The 27,211-nt window shown below is 38.5% G+C and overlaps 1 protein-coding gene across 2 annotated transcripts; it reads right to left on the bottom strand.

Moving 5' to 3' along the window:
- Positions 1-2,217: 2,217 nt before the first annotated feature.
- Positions 2,218-26,800, bottom strand: LOC104217649 (ABC transporter D family member 1). Of its 2 annotated transcripts, XM_070174626.1 has the most exons (28): positions 26,487-26,800; positions 24,971-25,162; positions 24,528-24,709; positions 23,232-23,349; positions 21,820-22,099; positions 20,786-21,010; positions 20,277-20,474; positions 19,663-20,117; positions 18,707-18,842; positions 18,551-18,629; positions 16,542-16,780; positions 16,103-16,407; positions 15,905-16,016; positions 15,660-15,818; positions 15,086-15,185; positions 14,886-14,994; positions 8,792-8,882; positions 8,002-8,126; positions 7,775-7,924; positions 7,624-7,696; positions 5,535-5,715; positions 5,281-5,439; positions 4,490-4,633; positions 4,182-4,412; positions 3,101-3,261; positions 2,952-3,004; positions 2,790-2,868; positions 2,218-2,694 (listed from the first exon to the last, which is right to left on the bottom strand). In XM_070174626.1, the coding sequence occupies exons 4-28, from the start codon at positions 23,291-23,293 to the stop codon at positions 2,566-2,568; spliced, it is 4,035 nt and encodes a 1,344-aa protein (XP_070030727.1). In that variant the 5' UTR covers positions 23,294-23,349; positions 24,528-24,709; positions 24,971-25,162; positions 26,487-26,800; the 3' UTR covers positions 2,218-2,565. The 2 variants fall into 2 exon arrangements, with proteins under 2 accessions (XP_070030727.1, XP_009766250.1); XM_009767948.2 differs by lacking the exon at positions 24,971-25,162.
- Positions 26,801-27,211: the final 411 nt, after the last annotated feature.

Genomic DNA, 27,211 nt, shown 5'->3' with positions numbered 1-27,211 from the left:
AAGTCGGGCCAAGTTCGAGTTTCTGCTGCATGAGGCAACAGGCGGGCTACCCAATCTTTGATACCCACAATGCGGCGAGGTGGATGGCCCATAGCTGCAAAACGGCAAGCGAATAAGCTTTACAGTAAATATAGAAGGGAGAGGAACATAACGAATGACGGCACTTACGAGTTTCGTTTCACCACTCCGGAAATCTGGCGGAGCCAGAAACGACGTGCTCGGTCTTGACAAAGAAGTACTTGTGCCAGAATTTGCGGCTCGCCCGGTCGTCCGTTCCAACCACCAGCCATTTCGTACCATGAAGCCTCAAATGCACCATGGGTACCCCTGAGGAAGCCAGGCGTGAACATGTGCAAAAGGTGGTGGACAGAAATGCTACACTCCGCCAACTCTGCATACTTAGTCAATAGCAGAAGCACCTTGAGCGTGTATGGCGAAAGTTGTGTTGGGCAAACTTGGTAAAATCTGAAGAATTCTTCCGCTAAAGGCAAGAGAGGAAGGGTATAGCCGATCATAAAAGGATACTCATAGAAAGCACAGTATCCAGGTCTGTGGACGTCCACGTAATCTCTCCCTACTGGAATCATTTCTATATGAGCAGGAATGCTATACTTTATACAAAGGGCGTCAATATGGACCTGCTCCATCTCAGAAAATACGGGGTTCGGGGTAGAAGGTGGATCTTTGAGGAAGTCACTCCGGGATGAGGGGTGCCTCGGTAGTAGCTCCTCCACCGTAGGAGGGTTGTCACTCTCTTCTACCACCACATCTCCGCTCTCAGAAGGAGGCACCGTGGATGACGGGGTGGCTTCAGGAACCTCTTCGCGAGAATGACGAGACCTCGGCATAATATCGTTTAAATGAGTATCAACACAAAAGGAGGAAGGAAGAAGAAGCTTCAGGTGAGGAACGAAAGAAGAACAGAAGGATATGAGAGCAAGAGAGAAAGAGTGAGAGAGGTCTTCAAGAGAGGAGTGGCTAAAGTTTTTCAAAAAATCAAATTCCCTACCTATTTATAGGATTGGGAGGCGCCAGAATCGAGGCGACAGGCTTCGAAACAGCACAAGAATCGAAGCACCAAGCCGTCAGTCCCTGCCTCGAAAACCTGAGTGATGATGACGCACGTAAGGCTGACATCACTTCCCGGAGAAGTGTACCACACGACATTTTGTTGAGCATGACGACCATCTCCCATTGGCCACGTCATAACGTTCCCACTAGTCAAATTTCTCCAGGAGAATGCATGAAGTCCGCTCATCGAGGACGTATCCGGTCGCGACCTAGACAAGCGGAGGGACTAACTGCATGGGTCCAGATTTGACCGACCACGACCTATAACGAGTACGACAAACGACCGAGTAACTCCGAACCGGTGTCCCAAGGAAGACGACCCCAAGGCTAAAAGAGAAACCGTACGACCCTTGTAGAAGTGTAAACCCATTAGGGGACATTAAGAATATTTCTTGTATTTTTTGTTTCTTACAATTGGGAAGGTTTCCTCTCTAGTATATAAGGGGAACAAAAGACCTCGTAAAAGGGAGACTGAAAAAAAACTCTGTAATTCTCTTCCTTTTGCCTATTATTATTCTAGAGATTATTATCTTCAGTTGCGATTTACCCCTTCATCTTCGATTGATTTGTTCAAAAAGATCTTAACATCTTTTGAGTCAAACAACTAGTCCGAAAACTGACTAGCCCGTGCTATTTTTACCCTTAACCGCAATGCATGCATATAGATTGGCTACATATCCAAATATCAAAACCATGGTTCTAGACCAAGTATGAACACAGCAAATATCCAACTTTCATACTTGCACCAAAAAAAGAAAGTGCAAAGCATAAACAAAATAGGAAATTAACTTGAGCACCCCCTAAGGAACCAAAACAGAATAGTTCCGCCTATTCAGAACTAAGAAAGAGCCTTCCACAAATAAAATGGAAAAACTACACAATATAACCGCTCTAAAAATAATGACCGACAAAATTATATATATTTTTTATATTAATATAATATAAAAAATTAATAACATACACAAAATATACATATTTTATACATAATCAATCTATATTTTTTATACACTAGCTAATGGATGCAATAATTATTTTAGGCTGACCGATCAAATGTGTAATTTGCCCTACTAAAATCCCGATATTTGCAACAAGTGATTTCTACGAATAAACATCATAAATTCCAGAACAGAAAGATATGGATACACCTTTTGCCATAAATATTATATATAACGTTAAATGTAGAATAAAAACCATCAGCCTCAACTCTACCTGCCATTTTTATTCATGGGGCTGATCGGGAAGATCAGGTATAAACCTTTTACAACGACGGACTGCCTATACAGAAACTCGTTTTCCTATATGAAATATTACAAGAAACAATTTAATATTTGTATACCCTAAACTGTATAGTTTCCTAGCTTCAATCTACCTGCAATGTAATACATGCATAATTAATTCATTATTGCCTCTATACCCGTCCAGGAACGTTTTCACAACATTGGAATACATAATCGTAGTCACAATTGTTGTGCGGTTTAATAGACCTTTTGCCAACTACCGCTTAAAAGGAATGTCATTTGGTTCGCCTTCTTGTTCATCCGTCTTAATTGAACGCAGCTCCCACTTGCCTTCACCATCAATCAACCGTAATTCCACAGAATGGAATGGAATTAAAGCAGGGCGCTGAAGAAATACATCGCCAGAAAAGAGTTGGATAAGTTTTGGAGTGGTAGCGCCTATAAGAAAAAACAATGAGAATAAGAGGACCAGATGCAAACCTGTGAGGATGTAACAACAGTAATGCCAGCATCTGTAGCAAGCCTATAAAGGTGTTCTTCAACATCAACACTAGTAGCACTGCGAATGGAAGGGGAAACGTCCGGTCAGGTATAGAAAAGCTTTTCGTAAAATTGGAAGACGCTAAGCTCCTGTTTACTTACTTCGTACATTCATCAAGGATTCCAAACCGTGGCTTGTGAAAAAATAAGCGTGCCTTGTCATAAGTAGAATTGCCAATCAGTTAGCATAAACGCAATAAAAAATGAAAACTATATTTCTCAGTAAAGTTGTTGGGTCATATTGAGCTCACCATTCCTAATCGCTGTTGTTCTCCAAGAGATAAAATGTCTTCCCAGTTCTGGTTGGCATCCCAGCCACCTTCTCTTTCTAAAAGGTAAACTAATTTCACATTCTCGAGAATTGTTTGCAGATGTGAATCCAAAATGTTAGTAGACCCTAGAGGTTTCTGACCTGTATTCACAAGAGAAGGCAATTATGTTGGCATCAAAACCGGTGACTGCTAAAACAATGAGAACTGGAACACAAACAAAAGCCACCCGTGCTTAAAAGTAAAAATTGAATTTTGTGCCAAATGCCGAAATTCGTACTGGTATATGTATATTTTCGCAAAAAATTTGTGCTTTTCTATCTCCCACCTATTCCTATTAATCCAACTTTTTGTTGTTCAATAATCTATAAAGCACAGACACCGGATTTATGGCCTGATACCGGAGGCTTACATCAACAAAATTATGACCCTTTGTTAAATACGAGTTGAAAATTACAGATTCGGGACCAATGTGAGATGATCAGTAATTTTCTTAATTTTCAATTACATCTTGCTCTCTTTTCTTAAGAGTTGCTACTTTGTTGCTCAACCCACTTACTCTATACCCGCGGGTTTTCTGAGCAATGTCATGAAAGAGGAGAAACACAAGTACAAACTTGGATGGTTCAAAACCAATGTCATCTCCATTTCTGAATGCCTTTTACATAATAATAACTCCTACTCCTATTAGTTAACAGCTACAAACAGAGTTTTTGCAACTGCTTAAGGAAAACCAAGTATGAAATCACAAGAACTTTTTTACCCCTTTGGAAAACCACAACAAACTTGTATGCATACCCTTCTCACAGTCCACATTGGGATCCTTTTTTTAAATAAAACAAGCGACATTAATAGAACTCCATATCAAAGTAAATTATTGTACCACCTATATACATCGGGAGAAGTTAATATGGAACTCACATAAACCCGTCAATTAGAAATCCGCTTCCCTATGTTAGCTGTATGATTTTCAACGAGTTTACCTCAAGCACAGATTGTAACAGATTAATAGCAAGTCAATTCATAAAAAGAACTGGGGAATACAATATACCCAGAAAATTACCTTCTCGGAAAGAAGCCAGTACCCTTTTCTCTGCCACTTCACGTGAGAGAGGATATATGATTTGATCCCGTAGGGTTCCTAAGCAGGTATATGGTCGTTGCGGTACATAGAAGATGTCACTTCCCAATTCTGAGTTAAGCGTTTGACATGGTTTGACTAGTCTTCCACTAACAACTGGCCATAAACCACGAAGCACTCGGAAGATTGAACTCTTTCCACTTCCATTAGGGCCTTCAGAGAGGAAGTAATGAGCAAATAAGCATCACTGTATCTTAAAGTATATAAATAGAGGTCATTGGGCCACTAACCAGTAACAAGAAGGCTTTTTCCCTGCACTATATCACATGTCAGCTTCCTTGCCAAGGTTTTTTGTCCGGGTGTAATGATGTCCACTTCAGAGAAAGATATTACATCCTTGGAGGAAGGTGATGAAGAAACGCCCACAGGTACTTCTGCATGCGTACTAGAAACATCACTACCATATAACTATACTAACACCAGCAGACTGGTCAAGCAGTTTCTAACAAAAAGCAATTTGAAAAGGAAATATCACTATCTTGCAATGTTAACATTTGAATGATTTAGACAGTCCTGAGCAGTCAGCAGTGGTGGATAATTTTTAACAGAAGCAAAAATTAGCTTTAGCGTCAGATATTTGATTTTGCTATTTCAATCTTATAGCTAAAATTCATTAGCATAACCTAGTTGCAGCATCTTCAACATGAATACTATCATCTCAAGCAATCAGCGCCGCTACCAAGTGTTTTCTGCATATCTACTATCACAAACAACCTAATATTACATCTATCAATCCTCAGTTTCATTACCATGTTCATGATACTATGATAGCCTCTCCATTACACACAAATTGTGACATCTACAGCACTATTGCAATGGACTCAAACAGACCTATCATACGTACTGGACCACATCTCTTGCCTTCTGAATAAGGTTAACTCAAAGGTTTCATAACATAAAGCTTGACCTGAACTGTTAACTGCTATATAAATGTCATTGAAGCTTTACAACCAGAGTGGAGCATTTGAAATTTGCAAGAAACAGAAACAAGAGAAATGAAAATGTCAAAAATCACACCCACCATATTGAGCAGCATCGAGAAACTCTTCCAGCTCAAAAATTCTATTGATACCACCAGAAAGCTCGACAAATTTTTTGTGGAGCTCCAGGATGTCACCAAAAGCTAAAAAGCTCTGAGACACAACAGATGCTAAAAAGCGCAGTGCATGAGCCAGTTCACCTAAGAAATGGGACAAAGAAATAACAAGTGATAATTTGAACACAAAATCACAACAGTACAAGAATACACAAATTCATAATTTGTCTGGGTATCACCTTGAGTTGAAGTCAAAGCCCGGTCGCCCTTGTGCTCCATAGCATACAACAGGCTCAATCCCCAAGTAACATTGTGAGGAAGCTGCTTCGTGATAAACTCATCTATTATGCCAAACAACCATTTCTTCTTGAGAAGCAAAGAAGAGTGATGAAGAAGTTCTTTAAACCTTGCTTCAACCATCTGCCATGCATAACGTGCATCAGTATTGCATTAGAGATAAACGGATCAACAAGAAGACAGCAAAGGACATAACAAAAGCAAGCCAGTGTTACTAAAAACAATTACTTCATTGCTTAAAGCAACGGAGGGACACAAAGGCAAGGGGTTGTTGCTTCTCAAGGGCGACGCAATGTGACTTCAGAGAAGCGAGTGTATCAAGCAGTGGATGCAAAGCAATCCAAGTGAGAAGCGGGGCTAGGATTTGGTGTTGACCTTAGAAGAATGTTAAAAGAAAAAGAGTAAAAATATGGCCTTCTGCTATTTGAGGTCCATCATATTCTTCAAATGATTCTTCGATTATTCTTACTTTTATGCATCTCTTGATTTGCTTCTTATTCTTCTTTTGCTTTTTCACATTACAACAACAACAACAACCCAGTATAATCCCACTTAGTGGGGTCTGGGGAGGGTAGTGTGTACGCAGACCTTACCCCTACCCTGGGGTAGAGAGGTTGTTTCCAAATAGACCCCCGGCATCCTTCCCTCCAAGAACTTCCCACCTTGCTCTTGGGGAGACTCGAACTCACAACCTCTTGGTTGGAAGTGGAGGTTGCTTACCATCAGAGCAACCCCTCTTGTTTGCGCAACCTGTTTTCACATTCTTTCCTTTTTTTCTTCTAGTATGCGAAACCTATTCAACTACTGTTTTCTCTCTTGCAGCAATTCTACTTTCTTCTTTTCTTGTCTGTTCACTTCTCCGGTTGTTCTTTATTTTCCCATTATGAATCATAGGCTGATTATTGGAAAATAAAAAAAGCCTTGCAACTAAGGTTCATAATTAGTGTAAAGAAAATGGACATTGGGCCTAACTCAACCCTAAAAACTCATGAGGTGAAGACTTCTCAAGAGCATATAAGGAGACAACAGCGCATTCCATCAACACTACGCCACTGAAGCAGGTTTCTTCTCAATGCATTGCTCTGTCGTCAGAAGATACATCAATGGCGTAGTTTGTTGATTTCACCAGAAGATATGATGAAAGTATCCTTCCTCTTTTCAGTCAGTGCATCACATACCTCCCCTTGTACTTAAGTGTATATATATTAAGAAGTCAGGGCATATAGTTCAATTTCGTATGGATGCTCTTGACCTGAATTTTATCCATGCCCTCCATATGACCGGATAGTTTTACAAATTACTAATATCAGTCAAAGGTGAAGATCTTTCAAGTCAGTGCATCATGTACCTGTTCAACAGAAGATCAGGAATTTCTGGAATTCAAAACTTTCCCAAATTTTTATAAGGATCACATAGATTAGTTTTAAGCTATTCCCGATCATGATGGACCCTAGTTCGAGCTAATCATTCCTTAAATGCTCTCTGAACCCAGTTCGAGCTAGTCATTAGTTCTAACTTATTTTGTTGTTGCAGACTTTGCAGGTCTAGATAAAAAAAGTAGCAAAGAACTACTCCAAACCCCAAGGATTTGTACTGGGTAGACACCACACTAATACATGTCTTCTATACTTCAGTGCCTCAATCCACTTCCTGGACTTTTAAGTTTTACCCGTATTACCGATAAATCCAGACATGAGGAAGGTAGTCCTTACACGTAATATCTTAGCCAAATTTTGGGCCAATATTTATTTTTTACAAGAACAGTGGAGGTCTTGATGTAATCTGTAGCACTTGATACAAAGAGATGACAACTTCTTAAAACTTGACAGTTGATTTACCCCTTCTGATTTCCAAATAGGATTGACGAAAATTGGAAGAAATTTACCGTAGCAGCAAAATTTCTAGCATGTCACACAAAATAATCGCCAGAATGTATATGCATGTATACAAATAAACAGACAAATGCAAATCTATATCATATTTCTGTAAGGTTGCGCTGCTGATAAAAATAATGCTGCTAAATAACGTTACCTCTTTCTCACGAGTACCACCTCCAAAGAAAGCAACAGATTCAGCATGTGTCCGCAACCTTTCATGCATGAACCTGATAATAGATATTCAGGTGTAACAGTAGCCTATCCAAACACAATAATGCAAGCAAGTAATTAAAACATCATGTAACCTGAAAGTTCCTTCAAGCTGTTGTTCTCGACTCGCCAGGTCACCAAAGTCAGGAGTAACACATCTCAAGAAACCCAGACCTAATAACATGTAAGCATATAATATAGCAACTCCTCTCTGGCCAGTTAGCAGTTTCATTCTCCAAGTGAACCTGCATTTCATAAGTACTTCTCTAAAGCCTTGAAAACAGTGTTAAAACACCAGGTTAGCACCAACCAGTGAACTTACCATAGAATGTCAACTGTTGGCTTCACCATTCCAGTAACCAGACTAGACAAGTCAGCGGTAAGCCTCTCCAGATCCTGAGTTAATCTCTGATCCGCATCCATGTTGACACCCGCCATGTTAAATACCTACAATCCATCCTTCAAAATTATTTCTCCAAGATATTTGAATATTAAATCAGAGTTCTGCTTGAGAAGTGAAGGATAGTACTTCAACATTAGTTATCCTTTGATCAAGGATGACGAAAAAATATTATGATCAAAGAAGTTGCAACTGTTATACAAGAAGTTGTCCTACTATTCAAACAAATGAAAAAAAGGCATGCAACAGGACCAAAATAGACAAGCTGTTAAAGAGTTGTCCATGTTGGCTTTTCAATGTCAAATTCGACTTCCAGCATTTTAGATAAATTCATAAACGTCAAGGAGATCCTAAACCTTCCACATGGTAGTTTTTTCATGTAGTTGAATATGTTTTTTTTCATTTTCGTAGAAGTTGAGAAATATAGTGATAAAGATGCTGACCAAAGCCCCGGTTGACCTCTAAAAGTGAAACTTATCCAACAACTTTAGAACGAATGGAGTAGCATAAAAAATAATCCATTTAAGATTCCCTTATTCCCTGTGAAAGATATTCAAGTGTTGAACTTTCACGAAGGCATAGGAAAGCATAGGGTTTACTGAACAGCACATCCAAGATACCTTTATGAGTAAGACAGAGTGAATGATAATGAAGCAACAGTGTAATGTGACGGAACTAAAGAGTATTAATATCTTGCCGAACAATTTAGTACCTTATAGTAAGCATTCTTTCTTAAGTAGTTCTTCAACAAATGCTTGGTCAAACGGATCCTCCATCCAAGTGCCAATGTCGCTGTCAAGTTCCTGTATGAGAGCAGAAAGAAAAGTTTGATCTCAACGAAAAAAGGACAAAGATCAACAAAGAACATACACAACAAAAATGGCAATATGAAATTAAACATAGTCTAAAACACTGCAAGATTCAGAGGCAGATAATAGCAAACAATAAATGGCACTAAATGAAATGATAGAACACAGTTTGCCCATACAATATGCAACCAAAGCAGCAATCTAGTGATAATTAAAACCTACCCAACAGAAATTTTCATTTAGAGGAGCTAGAGTACATAAACTACATCAAGTCCAACCTTTCTAGGATCCTGAATCAGCATACAAAGAGAGATCTTACGCTGCTTGGCTATAATGGTATCTAGTTGTCCACACTATTAACCCAAAGTCGAGAAAAAATGTTCCAGGATAATGTTGGGAAAAATCACCTGGCTGAATTTGCTCTTCAATTCTTGTTTTCTTTAAAAAATAAAATTAATAAACATACAACCTTGTCAAAGATAATATCACTACATACATAAAAACAAAAAACGGATATAGGTCAACTATAGCATTTGAACCAAGGAGTGCAGTTAGACTAAGATGTAGTCTGTTTGAACCTCAGAATTAGTGTCTGTATGTTATTTATGTGCATTATTCACCAAATAGAACACCGGAAACTAATCTTACTTCCTGGAAAAAGAATTAGTGTCTGTATGTTATTTATGTGCGAATATTCATCAAATAGCACACAGGAAATTAATCTTATTTCATTGAAAAAGAAGACATTTTTGATCAACGGGGTTGCCCAGTAAGCTTAGAAGTTTTGGCCAGAGTTGTTCACACGCTCGAAACGCAAACCAAGGTGGAGATTGAAAATGTTGGTTTATGTTTAGTCAACAATGGCATGCCAATTGGAAGAGTTGGTGGAAAGAGTTGGTGTGGATGCTAGGAGGAAGCTTCCTCCTTTGATGTCACCCATGACATCAAGAGGAGGTAGTTTGATGTCAGCAATGACATCAAGAGGAGGTCTTTACCTCTATAAATAGATGCACTCCTTCACTTGTAGAAATCATCCCAAAATAATACAATACATTGTAGTGAGTAGAGAGTTAAGAGAGAAATTCTCTTAAGTGTAATTGGGAAATCTCCCCTTCCTTTGTTAATATTAAAAGGGCAATTGTTCTCTGGTGGACGTAGGATTATTTTGATCCGAACCACGTTAAATCTTGTGTTCTTTCTTTTACGTTTCCGCTAACAATTGGTATCAGAGCGACAGGATTCTTTAACGATCCAAGGAGAAAGAACAAGCAAATATGAGTTCCATGAAGTTTGAAATTGATAGATTCAATGGACGCAACAACTTCAATATCTGGAAGATCCAGATGATGGCGTTACTGCGGAGGGAAGGTTCAATCCATGCTATTGACGGAAAGTATCCTACGGATATATCAGCTCCCGACAAGGAGAAGATTGAAGGGGATGCATTGAGTGCAATCCAACTATCCCTTGCACCTAACGTGCTTTGTGAAGTGAGTACGGGTACCGAAGAGACGGCCAAACAGTTATGGGAAAAGCTAGAAGGGCTATACCAAGACCGATCAGTGACAACAAGGATGTTGTTACAACGGCGTCTTCACACATTTAAGATGGGGTCAGGTACTTCGTTACAAGATCATTTAGATGCGTTCAATAAACTTGTCATGGACTTACAGATTGCAGGAATTAAAAAGGAGGAGGAGACGCTTGCATGTGCTTTGCTATTTTCATTGACTTCAGGATATCGTGATATTGAGAATTCAATGATGTATAGCAAGGAGCCTATCAAGCTTGAGAAAGTGCGGCAGGCACTTAACTCTAGTGATGTGCGGAGGCACATTGAAGGAGATAGAGATGACCAGGCAAGTGGCCTCTTTGTTAGAAGCCGGACTAGCCAACAGGGAAAGACCAAATCAAAGCACAGATCAAAGTCTCGTGTGAACAAGAAGAATACAGAGTGTTGGGGTTGTGGCAAGAAGGGGCACTTTGAACGAGATTGCCCAATGTCAAAGTCCAAGGAAAAGGCGAGTGCATCTACAGTTGAACAGGTACATAATTTTGATAATGATTATGTACTAACAACATCGTGTAATAATAATAGTAGTTATGAAAACAAATGGGTGTTAGACTCTGCTTGTACTCTGCATATGACGTTCCGAAAAGACTGGTTTAGCAGCTACGAGAAAAGTGGAGGAACCGTAGTAATGGGCAATAATGCAACTTGTGCAATAGTTGGCATTGGCTCAGTTCGGGTTCGCTGCCATGATGGAATCGTGAGGACTATTACACAAGTCCGTCATGTTCCTGATCTGAAGAAGAATTTGATCTCCTTGGGTACTCTGGATGAACAAGGCTACAGGTACATGAGCGAAGCAGGAACTATGAAGGTGACTAAAGGTTCTTTAGTCATGCTGAAAGGCAAGCTGGAGAACGGCCTTTACACATTGGCCGGAAGCACCATTGTTGGCTCTGCAAATGCATCTACAGTGCAGTTATCTAATGATGACAAGGCAAGACTATGGCACATGAGACTGGGTCATATGAGCGCACGTGGACTGGAGATGTTGAGCAATCGTAAACTTTTGGAAGGTGAGAAGATCAGCACGCTTGACTTCTGTGAGCACTGCGTTCTAGGGAAGCAGAAGAAGGTCAGCTTCAGCACTGGCAAACACAAGACAAGAGGAGTGCTAGACTACATCCATTCAGATTTATGGGGTCCTTCTAAACTTCCATCGAAGGGCGGAAAGAGGTATCTTCTCATTTTTATTGATGATTTCTCACGAAAGGTTTGGGTGTATTTTTTGAAGGCAAAAAGTGATGCTTTTGAAGCATTTAAAGAGTGGAAGATTTTGGTTGAAAATCAAATGGAGCGGAAAATCAAGTATCTTCGCACAGACAATGGCTTGGAGTTTTGCAATGAAGAGTTTAATGAATTCTGCAAGGTTCATGGGATCTCAAGACATAGGACTGTCAGGCATACCCCACAGCAGAATGGAGTTGCCGAGAGAATGAACAGAACTCTTCTTGAAAAGGCTCGTTGTATGCTCCTACAAGCCAAAATGTCCAAAGTATTTTGGGCTGAAGCAGTTCACACTGCTGCTCATATTGTCAATCGATCTCCAGCATCGGCAATTGACTTTAAGACTCCGAATGAGGTATGGTCAGGTGAACCCTCTAACTATTCATACTTACGAGTATTTGGGTGTCCAGCTTATTATCACGTTAATGAAGGAAAGCTTGAACCAAGGGCTAAGAAGGCCATATTCGTAGGGTATGTGGATGGAGTAAAAGGGTACAAACTTTGGTGTTTGTCTTTACTCAAATTTATAGTTAGTAGAGATGTCACCTTCGATGAATCCTCTATACTTGATCCCCGTAAAGTTTCCGTGGAGTTTTCAGGAAACAAGAACAACGAGCAGGTGGAGCTTCCGGTGGAGCTTGCCAAGGAAAAGGATCAAGAGACTCAGGTTAAAGATGAGTCAGAAGATGTAGGCGTTGAAGAACTTGCTGTCAATGAACCATACACAATTGCGAAGGGGAGGGAGAAGAGGCAGACACGAGAACCGGAACGCCTTATAAATCAAGCAAACTTGATTGCATATGCGTTCGTAGCTGCACAAGAAGAGATTAAAGATCTGGAGCCCTCCTCGTATATTGAAGCAACTTCTTGCAAGGATGCCGCACAATGGCGGTTAGCCATGACTGAAGAGATGGAGTCTCTTCACAAGAATCAGACATGGGTCTTAGTGAAAAGACAAAAGGGGAAGAGGACAGTTGGATGCAAGTGGGTCTACCGAAAGAAAGAGGGAATTCCTGAAGTGGAAGATGCTAGGTTCAAGGCGAGATTGGTTGCAAAAGGTTTCAGCCAAAAGGAGGGAATTGACTACAATGAGATTTTCTCTCCGGTCGTGAAGCATAGCTCAATTCGCGTGCTACTAGCATTGGTTGCACAATTTGACTTGGAGCTTCAACAGCTTGATGTCAAAACTGCTTTCTTACACGGTGATCTAGAAGAGACAATCTATATGGATCAACCTGAAGGTTTCCTAGCTGAGGGAAAAGAAGATCACGTATGCCAACTAAAGAAGTCTTTGTATGGTTTGAAGCAATCCCCTAGACAGTGGTACAAGAGGTTTGATGCATTCATGACTACACATGAATTCTCAAGGAGTGCATTTGATAGTTGTGTGTATCACAAGAAGATGTCTGGTAACTCAATGATTTATTTACTGTTGTATGTTGATGATATGCTTATTGCTGCTAACAACATTACAGAGATAAATGCTTTGAAGAAACTATTGAGTAAGGAATTTGACATGAAGGATTTAGGAGCTGCAAAGAAAATCCTTGGTATGGAGATTTCAAGAGAAGACGATGTTGTACATCTTTCTCAGAAGAGGTATATTGAAAGGGTTCTCGAAAGATTCAATATGCAAACGTGCAAGCCTGTAAGTACACCATTAGCTCCTCATTTTAAACTTTCAGAGTCACAAATGCCTCAGTCCGAGGATGAGGTGGAGCATATGTCAAAGATTCCTTATGCCAGTGCAGTTGGTAGTATTATGTATGCTATGGTATGCACACGTCCAGATATTGCTCAATCTGTAAGTGTGGTAAGTAGATACATGTCCAACCCAGGAAAGAGGCATTGGGAAGCTGTCAAGTGGATATTGAGATATCTCAAAGGAGCTTCTAGTGTTGGTCTTACCTTTCGAAAAAGTGGTACAGGTATTTCAATTCTCGGTTATGTGGATTCTGACTATGCAGGAGATCTTGACAGAAGAAGGTCCATAACTGGATACATCTTTACCCTCGTTGGCAGTGCCGTCAGTTGGAAGTCGACTTTGCAGTCGATTGTCGCTTTGTCTACGACAGAAGCAGAATACATGGCAGCAGCGGAGGCGGTAAAGGAAGCTATCTGGTTGAAAAGTTTAGTAGCGGAATTGAGTTTGGTTCAGCTGGAATCAACTCTTAGATGTGATAGTCAGAGTGCTATTCATCTAATGAAAAATCAGAGATTTCATGAGCGCACTAAACACATTGATGTCAGATTTCATTTTATTCGAGATGTTATTGATGAGGGAACTATCAAGGTCGTGAAGGTTATCACAGACGATAATGCTGCAGACATGTTGACCAAGATAGTCCCGCTCGCTAAGTTTGCACACTGCAAGGACTTGGCGGGGGTGTGCATCAACTGATGCAACTCCGAAGAGAACAGTTGCTAGGTGGAGGTGGTATGTTCAACAATGGTTTGATTCTTCTTGTTTCTTACAACGGGGTTGCCCAGTAAGCTTAGAAGTTTTGGCCAGAGTTGTTCACACGCTCGAAACGCAAACCAAGGTGGAGATTGAAAATGTTGGTTTATGTTTAGTTAACAATGGCATGCTGAAAATGTTGGTTTATGTTTAGTCAACAATGGCATGCCAATTGGAAGAGTTGGTGGAAAGAGTTGGTGTGGATGCTAGGAGGAAGCTTCCTCCTTTGATGTCACCCATGACATCAAGAGGAGGTAGTTTGATGTCAGCAATGACATCAAGAGGAGGTCTTTACCTCTATAAATAGATGCACTCCTTCACTTGTAGAAATCATCCCAAAATAATACAATACATTGTAGTGAGTAGAGAGTTAAGAGAGAAATTCTCTTAAGTGTAATTGGGAAATCTCCCCTTCCTTTGTTAATATTAAAAGGGCAATTGTTCTCTGGTGGACGTAGGATTATTTTGATCCGAACCACGTTAAATCTTGTGTTCTTTCTTTTACGTTTCCGCTAACAATGTATCCGAGAATATTTTCCTTTTGTGCATCGCTTCAAAGGTTGGACTCCTAATAGCTCTTTATAATAACTGAATCATGGATTTGTTGATCGGGGAAAAGAAACCTAGTAACCTAAGTTTCATATTTTCTGTCGAACCTTCCAGGTATAAATTTTAAAACTAGTTGATGCAAGCATGTTTCAAGCAAGGAAAGGTGTGTAGTTTTTCCAGATTTAAAATTCACCTCAGAGACGGCGCAATAAAAGAGGATGCAGCACTCTGAAGGACACTAACACCAATCAAACGTAGGAAGGCCACCTTATCCTGCTCCAGCACAAATTTTACAGTTGTTCCTATGTAAACAGATGTATTATAAAGAGTCCAGTGAAATCTCTCACTCCAGATGAAGAAGAATAACAATTAAAAGAGAAAATAGAGAAGTACCATTTAAAGAGGCAATGCGATCAGAAACCCACGTTCTGGACACCACGAGTAAAGCGACCGCAAGGAATTGTGCCCCCTGTTTATCTAGCAGTGTGGGTACCTAAAACAAGCACCAGAGCTATAAGAAGCAAGTGAAGAAGATGGTTCTCAATAACATTAACTCCCTCCATGCAGATATAGTGGCCAGCTCCTTATCTAAAAAATGGCGATCAGCTCTTTACAAAAAAAAAAAAAGTGGTGATCAGATATATTAGAGAGTAATTTTTCTTGACTTTGGACCCAGTTAAATATAAATTTAGTAAAATCATAATTCACGACTTACTAGTCGCATCCACTCAAACCCGCCTTACCACTTTCTAATCATACAATTACTTTTCCGCAATGCCTTTTAAGCCAAACTCAGTAAATGTTACATGTAAATCACAATAGGATAACTTGTCCTTATGTAAAAAGCTTATAGGATTTATTTTGTTTTGATTTGACAACAAATGAAAAGCAAAGTATCGTGAGAGCAAATTGGAAACTGACCAACTAAAAAGGACCAAGCTGGCTGTCATAGTAGCACAACACTCACCAAAATTTTAGACATGGCTGCAATTCTAAGTGGAAGTATCCTTGGAACACTCTTAAGCTGTGGAAAGACTGGTAAAGGGGAATCATCAGCTTCAGATGGAGATGCCGATATTAACTCCGAAAAATACAATTCGGCCTCTGACTTGGAGAATTTTGTGCCCTGTAGGTGATGCCAAAATAGAAGAGTTAGTTGAAGCAGAAAAAGTCTCTGGAAACAAGCTTGAGCAGCATATGAGTATTCCAAACCTTTTTTGCATTTGCAAATGCACGTTGTACAGTCATTGCATCACTTTGGCGATCTGTCTCAGAATCCTGGTTTTTATTGAACTCAAAGTCAGTGAGACTAGGAGCATCTGCCCTGGAGATTTTGCAGAACAAACAAGTAATAAGTATCTGCTTTCGCTCAGAATGTTAGTTAAAAGATTTATTACTTCAGCTTCGTACCTCTTATAGTGAACTCTCCAGCCTCCTTCACCATCCAAAGACAAGACGACATCATGAAATGCAACCAGAGCAGGTCGATGAGAAATAGTGATACATGATGTTCCCATCGCTCTTACTTTTGAACAAAAGCGTTCCTCCATATCAGTTGTCACAGCACTGGTACATTCATCCAGAATGGCAAATTTTGGTTTATGGTAGAAAAGTCTAGCCATTCCCAATCTTTGCTGCTCTCCCAGAGATAATTCATCACCCCAGTTAACCTCCTTTTCAGGAGGATAGCGATCCAGAAGATACTCAAGATCAACCTAGCATGTCAATGAAGTATTTACCGCATTATACCAAAATGAATGACATTAGCAGTTCCAATCCTTGAATACATGATAGATTAGTAATAGGTAAGTGAATGTGTAGGTTGCAGAGATGAATTATGGGAACTTACATTTTTAAGAAGTTCAACCATACCACTTCGCGTCAGCGGTTCAACCTCTTGATCAGCAGTCAAAGGATATATAATCTGGTCACGTAGTGTTCCGATAGCTGTATATGGACGTTGGGGCACATAAAAGATCTCCTTATTCAGATCAGAACCAACTCCAGGCTTTACAATATGGCCAGACACAAGTGGCCAAAGGCCACCCAGGACTCGAAAAAGTGAGCTTTTGCCGCTACCATTTGGACCTTCAAAATGAACCCAGCAAACTCTGAGAATCAAATTCTATGTACCCCTATGTCCAAAATAACTATTCTGAAGAACCTGTCGCCAAAACTTTTGTTCACCATGCTCCAACATAAAATTTAAATAGGTAAAAGTTTGTTCACCATTTTCCAACATTCTTTCTTGATAAAGTAATAAAATTTTATTAATGAAAAGCGCAAAACAACTGTGCACAGGTAGTATGCCAAAAAGTAGAAAACCTTACAAAAAGATATGATTTCTACAAAAGCCACCCACTCTTCTATATAAATAGGAACGGCAACTCCTCCACCTCAAGTGTACAAAATCGTTATCTGCTCCTTCATTGTCTCCCTTCCATACTGTCCGCATTAGTCCTATTTCACCATGTTCCAACATAACAATTGAGAATCTCTATCCTTTTAATTATGCCTTAGATTGGGAAGAATTAGTCACGCTAATTAGGATTATAAGCTTGTAATTATGTCGTTTTCCTATTTTGGATATTTATAAACTGTAATTAATTTCCAGAGCATGAGGGCATAATCAAGTGAAAATTTCCCAAAAAATAATTTTTTTTCTTTTCTTTAATAGCACCGCAGAATAGCTAAAAGTATTTCCTTTCCAAATAACAAAACAAAGACATCTCAGAGGAAAAATTACATTTGTGGCAAACCCACAGGAAAAATGCTCCCGCCATTACGACAGATCAAAAAATGCTTATTTGCCTAAAAAAAGAACGCACAGAGCGCACCAATAATGTCCAACATATCCACAACATGACAGTTGCAGAGAAATGCAAATGTTAACATGGATGTGCGGTCGTACAAAATTAGACAAGATTAGAAATGACAATATTCGACAGAAAGTGCAGATAGCACATATAGGGAATAAATTAAGAGAAAATCGCTTGAGATGGTTTGATCATGTCCTACGTCAACCTCCAATGCATAACTTGAAACCATGGTGATTGAAGGTTAACAAAGGGAATGAGGCGGACCTAAAATCACATAGAAGAAAGTCGCCTCGAAAGACTTATCTTGTGGGATCCATGCAGACTTAGCAAGAAATAAAGCACAATGGTTGAGAAAGATCCATAAGTGATATCGATTAGTTAGGACCAAGGATTAAGGAATCATGTTAGTACGCTTACTTTAGGTCAAATGTTCTCCAAGAATCTGTTGATCTTGTTAAAGATTTGTATGCCAATAGACAATATAAATAATTTATAGTGTTAGAGAACCTAAAAATTTTAATATTAGATTGAGATGAGCCTAAATGGAGCGATAAAGATATTGAGAGTTTATATAACAGACCCCAACTAGCTTGGGATTGATTCATAGTAGTTGTTGATCTCTGAAAATTCGAGAGTTCGACAATCAACACAAGGACAATTCATCTCCATAACACCACATTTTGATCCAATGAAGGCAAGGGAGAAAGGAGATAATATGATTTTTTTGCTCCTAGGAGGGTCTAGCCTCCCTCAGTTGTTAGTTAGAATATGAAGGATGCAATAGATATCAATTCCCTCTTTCCTATCCAATTTCAAAGTAGTTGAAAAAATGTAGTGGAGTGCACACCCATGCACTTCTACTTCCTTTCAGGTAATTGGCGCTTGGCCTCCATCTACAATTGAGGATATTTCACAACTCAGCCTAATGACTACATGAGAACCTTTAGTTCTTCTCTGACATAACTGAGCCAAAGGCATCGTGCTCTGAGCACAAAGTGAGCAGCCAATCAAAAGAAAATATATAAAAACGTTAACATACCTGTTATCAAAAGATTAGACCCTGATTCAACCCTTAGGGTCAAGTCCTCTACCAAAACATTACCAGTTGGAGTAACTACCTGAAAGCACCAAAGATCTAGGATCACAACCCAAATACGGACGGTAATAAAATCAAAACAAAGAGATGATCTATCACCTTAACCCTATCGAACTCAATGTAATTTGCCTCAGTAACGTAATTGCTACTCCCGTTAGAGTGCATGGAAGAGGCATTACGTCCACCTAATTCTCTAGAAATAATCATGAGCTCATGAATACGATCTGCATAGCCACTGCAAATGCCAAAATCAATTCAGAAAAGGAAACAGGATTATCTCAAGTATACAGTAGAAATGCAAACGAAAACGTGTAGTACAACTTTAGTGCTCAATCTCTACTTTACATGTTATTAGAGCTAGAGCCAGAACCCTGATGTTAGGCTACCAATATCGTGCCACCCTTGTTATGTTACATCATGCACTGGCGTGCAAGGGAGAGAATTTATAGGCTATTGTTCTCTTATTTGGCCTTGGACAATCTTCACTACTTGAACTAGATGTTTGGTTGAGTCCACACAAGGCCAATGTTCTTAACAAAAAAGGAGAAGCAAAAATAGTGTCTTCCAGTGACTACAATAAAGATTTGCAGCTAAGAAATAGTATTCACAAATTGATAAACTAATAATCTCCATTGAATCAACGGAAACAAATCTAGCAGAGTCTTTCATTCATCAATCGTTCATTTTATTGCTGATAAGAGTTACACATCTTATAAATGGTTTCCTTGCTATCAATCTATCATAGATGAGTAATAAAAGAGCTGTAAAGTTTATCTTGTCATATCCCTTGTCTGTATCTTTTTATTTTCCTTTAGTTCCGGGTTATCTGCAATGCCTGGTTCGGTAACCAGAGTTAAGTTCAAGAAAGATGCAGAACCATAGGCCTGAATTAGATAATCTTGTTATGGAGATAGGGGACTTCATTGTGGCTGCAGCAATACAGATGCAGTTAACAAAGTAGCAAGAGGTGCAAAAAGCATTTATCTAAATCACTTAGCAAGTTTAATTTGATAGAGAACTTGAAAGGTGTATGTGATCAAAGGCAATAAAAATACCTTAGACGATTAAGTCGTCTTGAACTAATGGCAAGGGTTCCCAATGCCTGGAATAAGGATATTATGACACTGGTGTGATATCTCAAGTTACTCAACATCTCTGCTCGTCCCAATGTGGATGCCTCAGGTCTCAAATGGCCAGAGAAGAAGGGCTCAATAATCAGGACAACAGCAACTGTAGCACCAAGATACTTGTGCAAGAAATCCTGAATCATCCCAAACCACCAGTGATCATGAAGAACGACCTTCATATGACGAACCAGACTCTTAAACTTGTGCTGAATGTGGAAATCTTCTCTGGTTTCACCGCCATAAAATGCTATGCTTTCTGCATGGGTCCTTAATCGTGAGTGAAGCTGCCTGTATTCCCCTTCCAGCTGCTGTTCTTTTGACATTAGTTTCCCAAATGGAGGTGAGAAGTTTCTAACAATAACCCCTGCCCCCAAAACATAGGCCTGGAAAATAACATCACATGAGAAAACCCACTAGACAGACGAGTTCCCAATTGAAATTTCAGAGCAGAAAATAGGAACTAACCATAAATAGGCATTTGAAGGAATCAACAATCATATGTTAAAGATTGAAGAGTTGGAATAATTTAACAAAATAGTTACCAAAATCCAGAAAAGATACTTCGGACTCGCATAAGAACACAGACGCCAAGTATAGAGAAGCCCATCTGTGACAGCTACAAGATCCTCTTGTATAAGATCACTCAGCTCCGAAGAGAACCTGGGTACATCACTTGCAATTCTCTGTTCTGGATTTGTTATCCGACCATCAACATGGGACAGTTTATAGTACACCATATCCTAACATCATAAAGATTTGTTAAACAATGATAATGAACAAAAAAAAAACAATGATAATGAACAAACTTCCACTGTTTCCTTCCTATCTGGACACACACCACAACAAGTATTTTGGCAAACAAATTCCAGCACAATTTGTAAGACCATTGTACAATTATACATATGTGCCAATTGCCGTTAGGAAGCCATCAACGTGAGGGTTTTGGTCAAAGATGCTCTTGCACACTCTCATTTCAAATTATAAATAGCCCCAAAGACCAAACATGAAACACAAAACATACTGTCGGAAGATGTCATGGGTAAATCTTTACCTGAAAATATTGTGCATGAATAAGCCTTGTTAAAATATTCCGGAAGCGTAAACTCAAGGTCCCAGTTATATATTTCGAGGTCGAATGCAATGTTGATTGGAGGAAACACAACAAAATATTTTCAAGTATGAGACGGAAAAACACTGGCACACGCCGGAGGAAGGCAGCACGAAAAAGAAACCCCTGTACTTTTGCCAATCTGTTGCTTACAGCAGTTCGTAACACCTGCAGTTGTTGAAAGGTCAGTTATGTCTATAAAAGAATCAAAGATTAAGAGGGTAAGTGGAAAATATCAGATAAGAGCATGCCAGCCAAGCATAAGAAAATGAACTTAGAAAAAAATGCAAACATGCCCACAATGAGAAAATAAAGAAGAAGTAAACACTAAACAGAAAGCGGTAAAGCTCATGCGCTCTTCAGAAGTAACTCCAATCATGAGAATATGCTAGTTCTAGAGTATTTGCATCTACTTTTGGTCTGAACTTGATTTCTGATTTCACATGATCAAGAAAGTAACAGAGCCATTATTCAGTAAGTATTTTGCTTGATCCAACCCAGACTTACAACTCAGCTCACTGAACTTCAATTTTCTGAACATCAAATGTCCTATAACCAAAGCAGCTTGAATAGAGATACACCAAGCACATTTGCAAAACCACTAAGGCAACTTTTGTCCCAACTTTCACCTCTTCGACCAAAATGCAATTTATAGGCAAGAAAAAGCGGCCTGGAGTAAGGTGATCATGATACCAAGACCCCTCTTTATTGTAAAGCCAAACATCTAAAGCAAAAATACCAAAATCCAGCAGTAGTATCTGCATATGTGATTAACTTGTGAAGTCTTTATAATGCTCGAGCTTTTTCTTATATTTTTTTAAGAAGTCCTAATCTTATGTATCTCTTTTGGAAACTACAGCATACCTCCTACACATTACTAGATACTCCATATTTTTATCAAATCCAAGATGCGGTTGAATAGTAAAATGTATGTTTTTAATTAGACATGAAGTATATGCTTAAGTAAAAAATCTTACCACTGTAGCTATCAGAGCCAACAGATCTCGTGTTCCCATTTTGCCCATTCTAGATAGCAGAATGGCAGCTAAAACTTTTACGGACTTCAAACCTCCTTTCTTTTGCCTGCTTTTCTTCACATTATTGCCCTTCCCGGTCATCTTATTTGGCTCTATTTTACTATCATTCAGTCCATTGCATTGAGTAGAATCATGCTCCTTGTATGTTCTCCGTGACTGCATGTATGCAGCCGCTGTTCCACCAGCAACAATTACACCCGTTGCAAGCAGCAGAACTTTCCTGTAAATTAGAGTAAAGATTTAAGAATACTAGTGCATGTAGGAGCAAATCTATTGATGCTCAGTTTTCAAAACACTGTTGGAAGATAGTAATGCATGTAAGAACATATGAACATGAAGTTGGATCACAGGTTACTTGAACTTCAGTAAGTATGGAAAAACCAGAAATAGGTACAGTTAAAAATATCAAATTAAACTACACGCAGCTAATATAAATTCTCACCCTTTTCGTGCAGTGACATATTTACACATTAATCCTTCCCAGGTATACTATTGAATCTTTTGTTCATTTTTTTTTTCATTATTTTTTATGTTTGATATCTCTTGTAGATCCTCTAACTCTTGTAGTTTGCTCCTTTTTCCCTTTCCCCCGCTTCCTGAGTGTCTTAACTTCAATTTTTATAGCATCTCTCATTTCATCTGATAAAAAAAATTTGCATAACTGACTCCATTTAGTGAATGTTCTATGTTTTCCTGAACTTTTCCTCTATCCTCATTTTTATTTATTTCTTTTTTTAAAAAAAAGAATCGAACCTCATTTTTATTTCTTTAATCCACAGGTTACTATAAACACCAAAAGGCCTTCGCCTGGACTTGCACTTTTGCCTTTTAAAATATTGGTTCATTCTATTGAAGATTTTCCGGAAATATCTAGGAAAATCAAGACTTCTGTTCATGAACCCTGCCAGAACTCCCCAACGACAGCATGCCTAGGAAATCCGGCTTCAGAAATTTCTGGAATAGTAATTTTCTATCATAATCAATCAGATGTATGTTTCCTAAAAACAGAAGGTAATCGTTAGTCAGCTTTTCACATTCTACGTCCTATTAAGCCTGACCATATATCCGTTTTGTTAAAACTCTCATACTAAGCTCTTCATTTGTCGGATCACTGGATGAATTTTGTTGGAAGGAACTTTTACTTGTAAATTTCTATTATGTACACCTGCTTTTCAAAAGTAAAGTTATGTTACTTATCAAAAGAAAAGAGATAGAACAATGCACTAACCTCAGCATCTTCTGTGTTTTCTGTTTCTTTTTGGCTATTCTTTTTGATATTTCAAAACTAGACATGCATTGACACATGAAATGAGATACGAACTAGCAGCACAAAATGGAGAAAGGATCTATACCTCTTAGAAGCCAGAAGGCCTCGCCCATGTTCAGTCAACTGCAGAAGTTGAAGAGAAGGCATTTCTGAATATAAACCTTCAAGACCAACAGACTATAGCCGCTAAAAATTCCTGATACCTGCATGAATAGTGTGTTTATGTTAGTAATGTGGGAGACGAAGAAATATAAACTCAAGGAAATCAGAAGAACAAAAGAATGAAAAGTAGAGGATATTACTGTATTTATACACCAAAACTAGATATGAAACTACCGCCGCATGAAAATGATAGCATATCAAGGGGCAGAAGAAGTTTAAACACCTATATCAACCTTCCGAAAGCTTCCCCATCCCTCTCAAAAATTTCTAAAAGGGTGTGGGGGAAGAAGAAAAGAAATGCAAAAGAGAATCCAAATATCAGCAAATACAGAAACATGCATGTTTTGATTTCCAGCATCCTATTACTGACTAGTTACTAGTGTGCCATGTTGCAGTTATTTGCATTTTGACATTCATGAGTATTTTACAGTGCGAATGTGGTTGATACAGCAAGCTTATAGATAGGGGATATGGCTTTGGATTATTTAAATTAGAAAAGTTCCCTTTGACAGCAAAATTTTGAGATAAACATAATAAAGAATTTTCTTTATCTTTTTTTTTTTAACAAAACGTGATGTCCAGCCCAGCTTAGCTTGCACCTTGACTATTCCACCAAGTACCTGATACCGTTCATCCTACTTTCACTCTATTCTTTTCCATTTCTTTGCTAGCTCAATAGGACCTAGAGATTGGTTCAGTTTTGTCTTGATTCTATTCTATCTCTCTTATCTTTACTCTCTGTTATGTAATCTGCTGGATCTCGGATTCCCAGCAGCTAGTCCAATGGTTTCGTCTTGTTTCCTAATGATGTTCACCTTTGCTACTCCCTTTAGATACCTAGGACCAGGTTCTTTTTAGCATAGATAGCATATGCACAGATAATTTATCATACATATATGTGCAGGTAATTTATCAAATTAATGGGCTACTTCACTAGGACTCATTCGATTTTCTATAGCTTTTCGGTTTGTTCTTCTCAATCTTCCTAGCATTGAACTGTGTCAACCGTGACCTCATATGGATCACTAACAGGCAAATAAAAGCATGACGATATGCATGTACACCAAAGGAATCAAAGTCCTGATCATGTAACTCATGAAATCTATATGGGACTTTATTCAAAATTCCAACAGATGAAGGTCTATCAAATTAGACCAGTATACATGTAAATGCACTGCAGGAATAAAGAAATCACTTAAAGATGGTGATAGAAAGCTACCTTTCAGAAGTGGCGAAAAAGCTAACCAAGCCCCGTCAAATAAAGAAACCGGTATACGAACATACTTCTTGAAAGGGGATTTTGAAGGATCTACTTCAGATCATTGGACAAACTACCATACATAATATTGTGCAACTTGTCTCCAGCAGAGATCACAGTCTCAAAGCAATTGGACAGCTTAACTGTAAATTAAAAACTAGGTCTAGTCAAATGAATTGATTCACATACAATAACACATTGAGCACATTGAAGTCAAGACATGGAACATTGATGGTTGCAACACAGCGCGGAAGTAGTAGATCAACTAACACCAAGTATGGCCTAAAACGAGTAACAGCTAATAATCATATGAACTTGATCCATTACAAAATCACAATTCATTGTTTTCGGATCACACATATATTGACAAAATAATATAAGCAAATTGTTTGTCTCACGCATGCCTTGACTCCTTAGGAGGAAGAAATACTTGATCCAATTCCTGAGCGTAGACCAGCTCCTCATTAGATGGTCAACATCATTCCCCAACCCCTGCACTATATTCCTCAGTAATTCGCCCCTCACACTTGGCATCATCATGTAGGATGGGTCTTAGAAACCTCCTTCACCCAAGAATGACCCAACAATATCATAGCCTACATTTTGAGTTGACAATGAAACCAAATGCAGTTATAAAGCAAGCCCTACGTAACTTTGAGATTATATTTACAATAATGATGAGACTAAATGGGTGATTAAACACTAAGTGATTTCTTCCCATCTGTCCAAGCCTTGATGGATAGAGTTATTTGATACCTATTGCTGGTGGGAGGTATCAGGTATCCCGTGGAATTAGTTGAGGTGCGCGCAAGTTATCACGAACACCACGGTTATCAAAAAACAAGAAGCTGGTATCAAATTTGAATTGGTGAGACTTGTTAGATCCAAAGAAAATGCCACTTAATTCAACTGACTGAACAGGACAACACAGCTGCTTAACTCAAGTCCCAGTCTACCATTCTAAAAAGAGAATGTTGTGAATCAACAGTACATGGTTTCAAAATCTTCTCGTTTACTCCTTCATTGATGCTGTCTCAACTTTATACTCTCAATTCCTATATCTGATGAAATTTTGCTTAACGCCAACAAGTACATAACTCTTTGGAGTAATTTTGCCATGTAAGACGTAAATAATCCAGAGTTTACATGTTTTAAGCTTTCACCACCAGCTCAACCCCCGTCATTGCTGACACCATCAATATAATATTGAAACTGAAAAGTTGGGCGGGCAGTTTTACACATTTAATGACAACTTTGTTCCTATGAGAAAGCACTAATTAATACTAAGGCCAAACTTTCACCTGATGACAGATTACTTATTAATGTCGAGGAAACAAACAAAACTTATTAACAAGGCATCACATTCGTTAAAGTTTTGACACAATTCGGCAAACAAAGATCCTCGTACAACATTCCACCTTTAAATTTCAATGAGGATCATATTACCCATATTGTATATTCGCTATCAACCTCCACAAAAAGATTGAATTCCAAAACAGGATAGTCGGCAACTGGAATTATAACAAAGGAAACCAACAAAGGAGAAGAACTTCATTTATACACCTCTAGCATACATCAGAAATATCCTGCCCTCAGTATACAATTATATATAAAAGAGTTCTCAATCTTGAAAAGGGTCACTTTAAATCAAAATTATTAAAAACAACAGCAACAACCTATATGTAATTCTTTTAAAATTAAACAGAATCAAAGCAACCAACTTCTTCCTTTTTTATTCTCATGTATCAAATTTCCCATTCTTGAACTGTTTCTTGATAGTTAATCAAAGATTTCAAAAACACTCACACAAGCTAAACATATACTCCAAGAAAAGATAAACCCACATCTAATTGTTTTCACTTTATTGAATCCAATATACAGAATCAATAAAAAAAAACAGCAGCAAATAAATAAAATAACCTGAAATCTTGAAGCAAGCAAACCTCAGCAGACAAGAGCTATCCAATTGACGATTGGCAAAACCACTAAAAACCCACGATTCTAGAATCAACTGGTCAAGCCCTAGAGTCTTTTATTATACAAAAACAAAAATCTAGTCTTTTTCTAATAAATAACATCCAGGAAAAAATAAATGAAAAAGAAAAATATAGAGAAGTTGCAACAACCGAGAAGTAACAAACTTCCTCAAACGTTGGGAGTGAGAGAAAAGGGAGAATCAGAGTTCTGTAAGTAATAAATACTACTCCTAGATTGGACAAGCCGTATAAGAAGAAGAATGATGATTAGAGAAAAAAAAAAAAGAGTGAGGTGGCTTTTCTGATTTCTCAGGGTACTAGTGTTACTAGTTTTTTTTTTTTGGGGGGGGGGGGGTTTCGGCCCGTTGTTACATGTAATTGTTAGTTGTTATAAAATAAAAACTATAAAGTAAAGACAAGTATAGAGAGAAACTGATATATTATTCGAATTCAAACTGATGTACATAATGAACTGAAATCTCTTCTATTTATAGAAGAAAGGAAGCTGTTGTGTAAGCTGCTACTATACCAGATATGGATAATCTTCTACTGAGAGCAATGTTTATCCATAACGGAGTACTGAAAGGATAAGCTTATTATACCCGATATGGATAATCTTCTACCGGGGGTAATGTTTATCCATAACTGGGTACTGAAAGGATAAGCTTA

The sequence above is a fragment of the Nicotiana sylvestris genome, chromosome 5 (genome assembly GCF_000393655.2).
Source record: "Nicotiana sylvestris chromosome 5, ASM39365v2, whole genome shotgun sequence".
In the NCBI taxonomy this organism is placed as follows: domain Eukaryota; kingdom Viridiplantae; phylum Streptophyta; class Magnoliopsida; order Solanales; family Solanaceae; genus Nicotiana; species Nicotiana sylvestris.
Note: the sequence above shows the minus strand (reverse complement) of the source record. Positions and strands in the feature narration are given on the sequence as shown.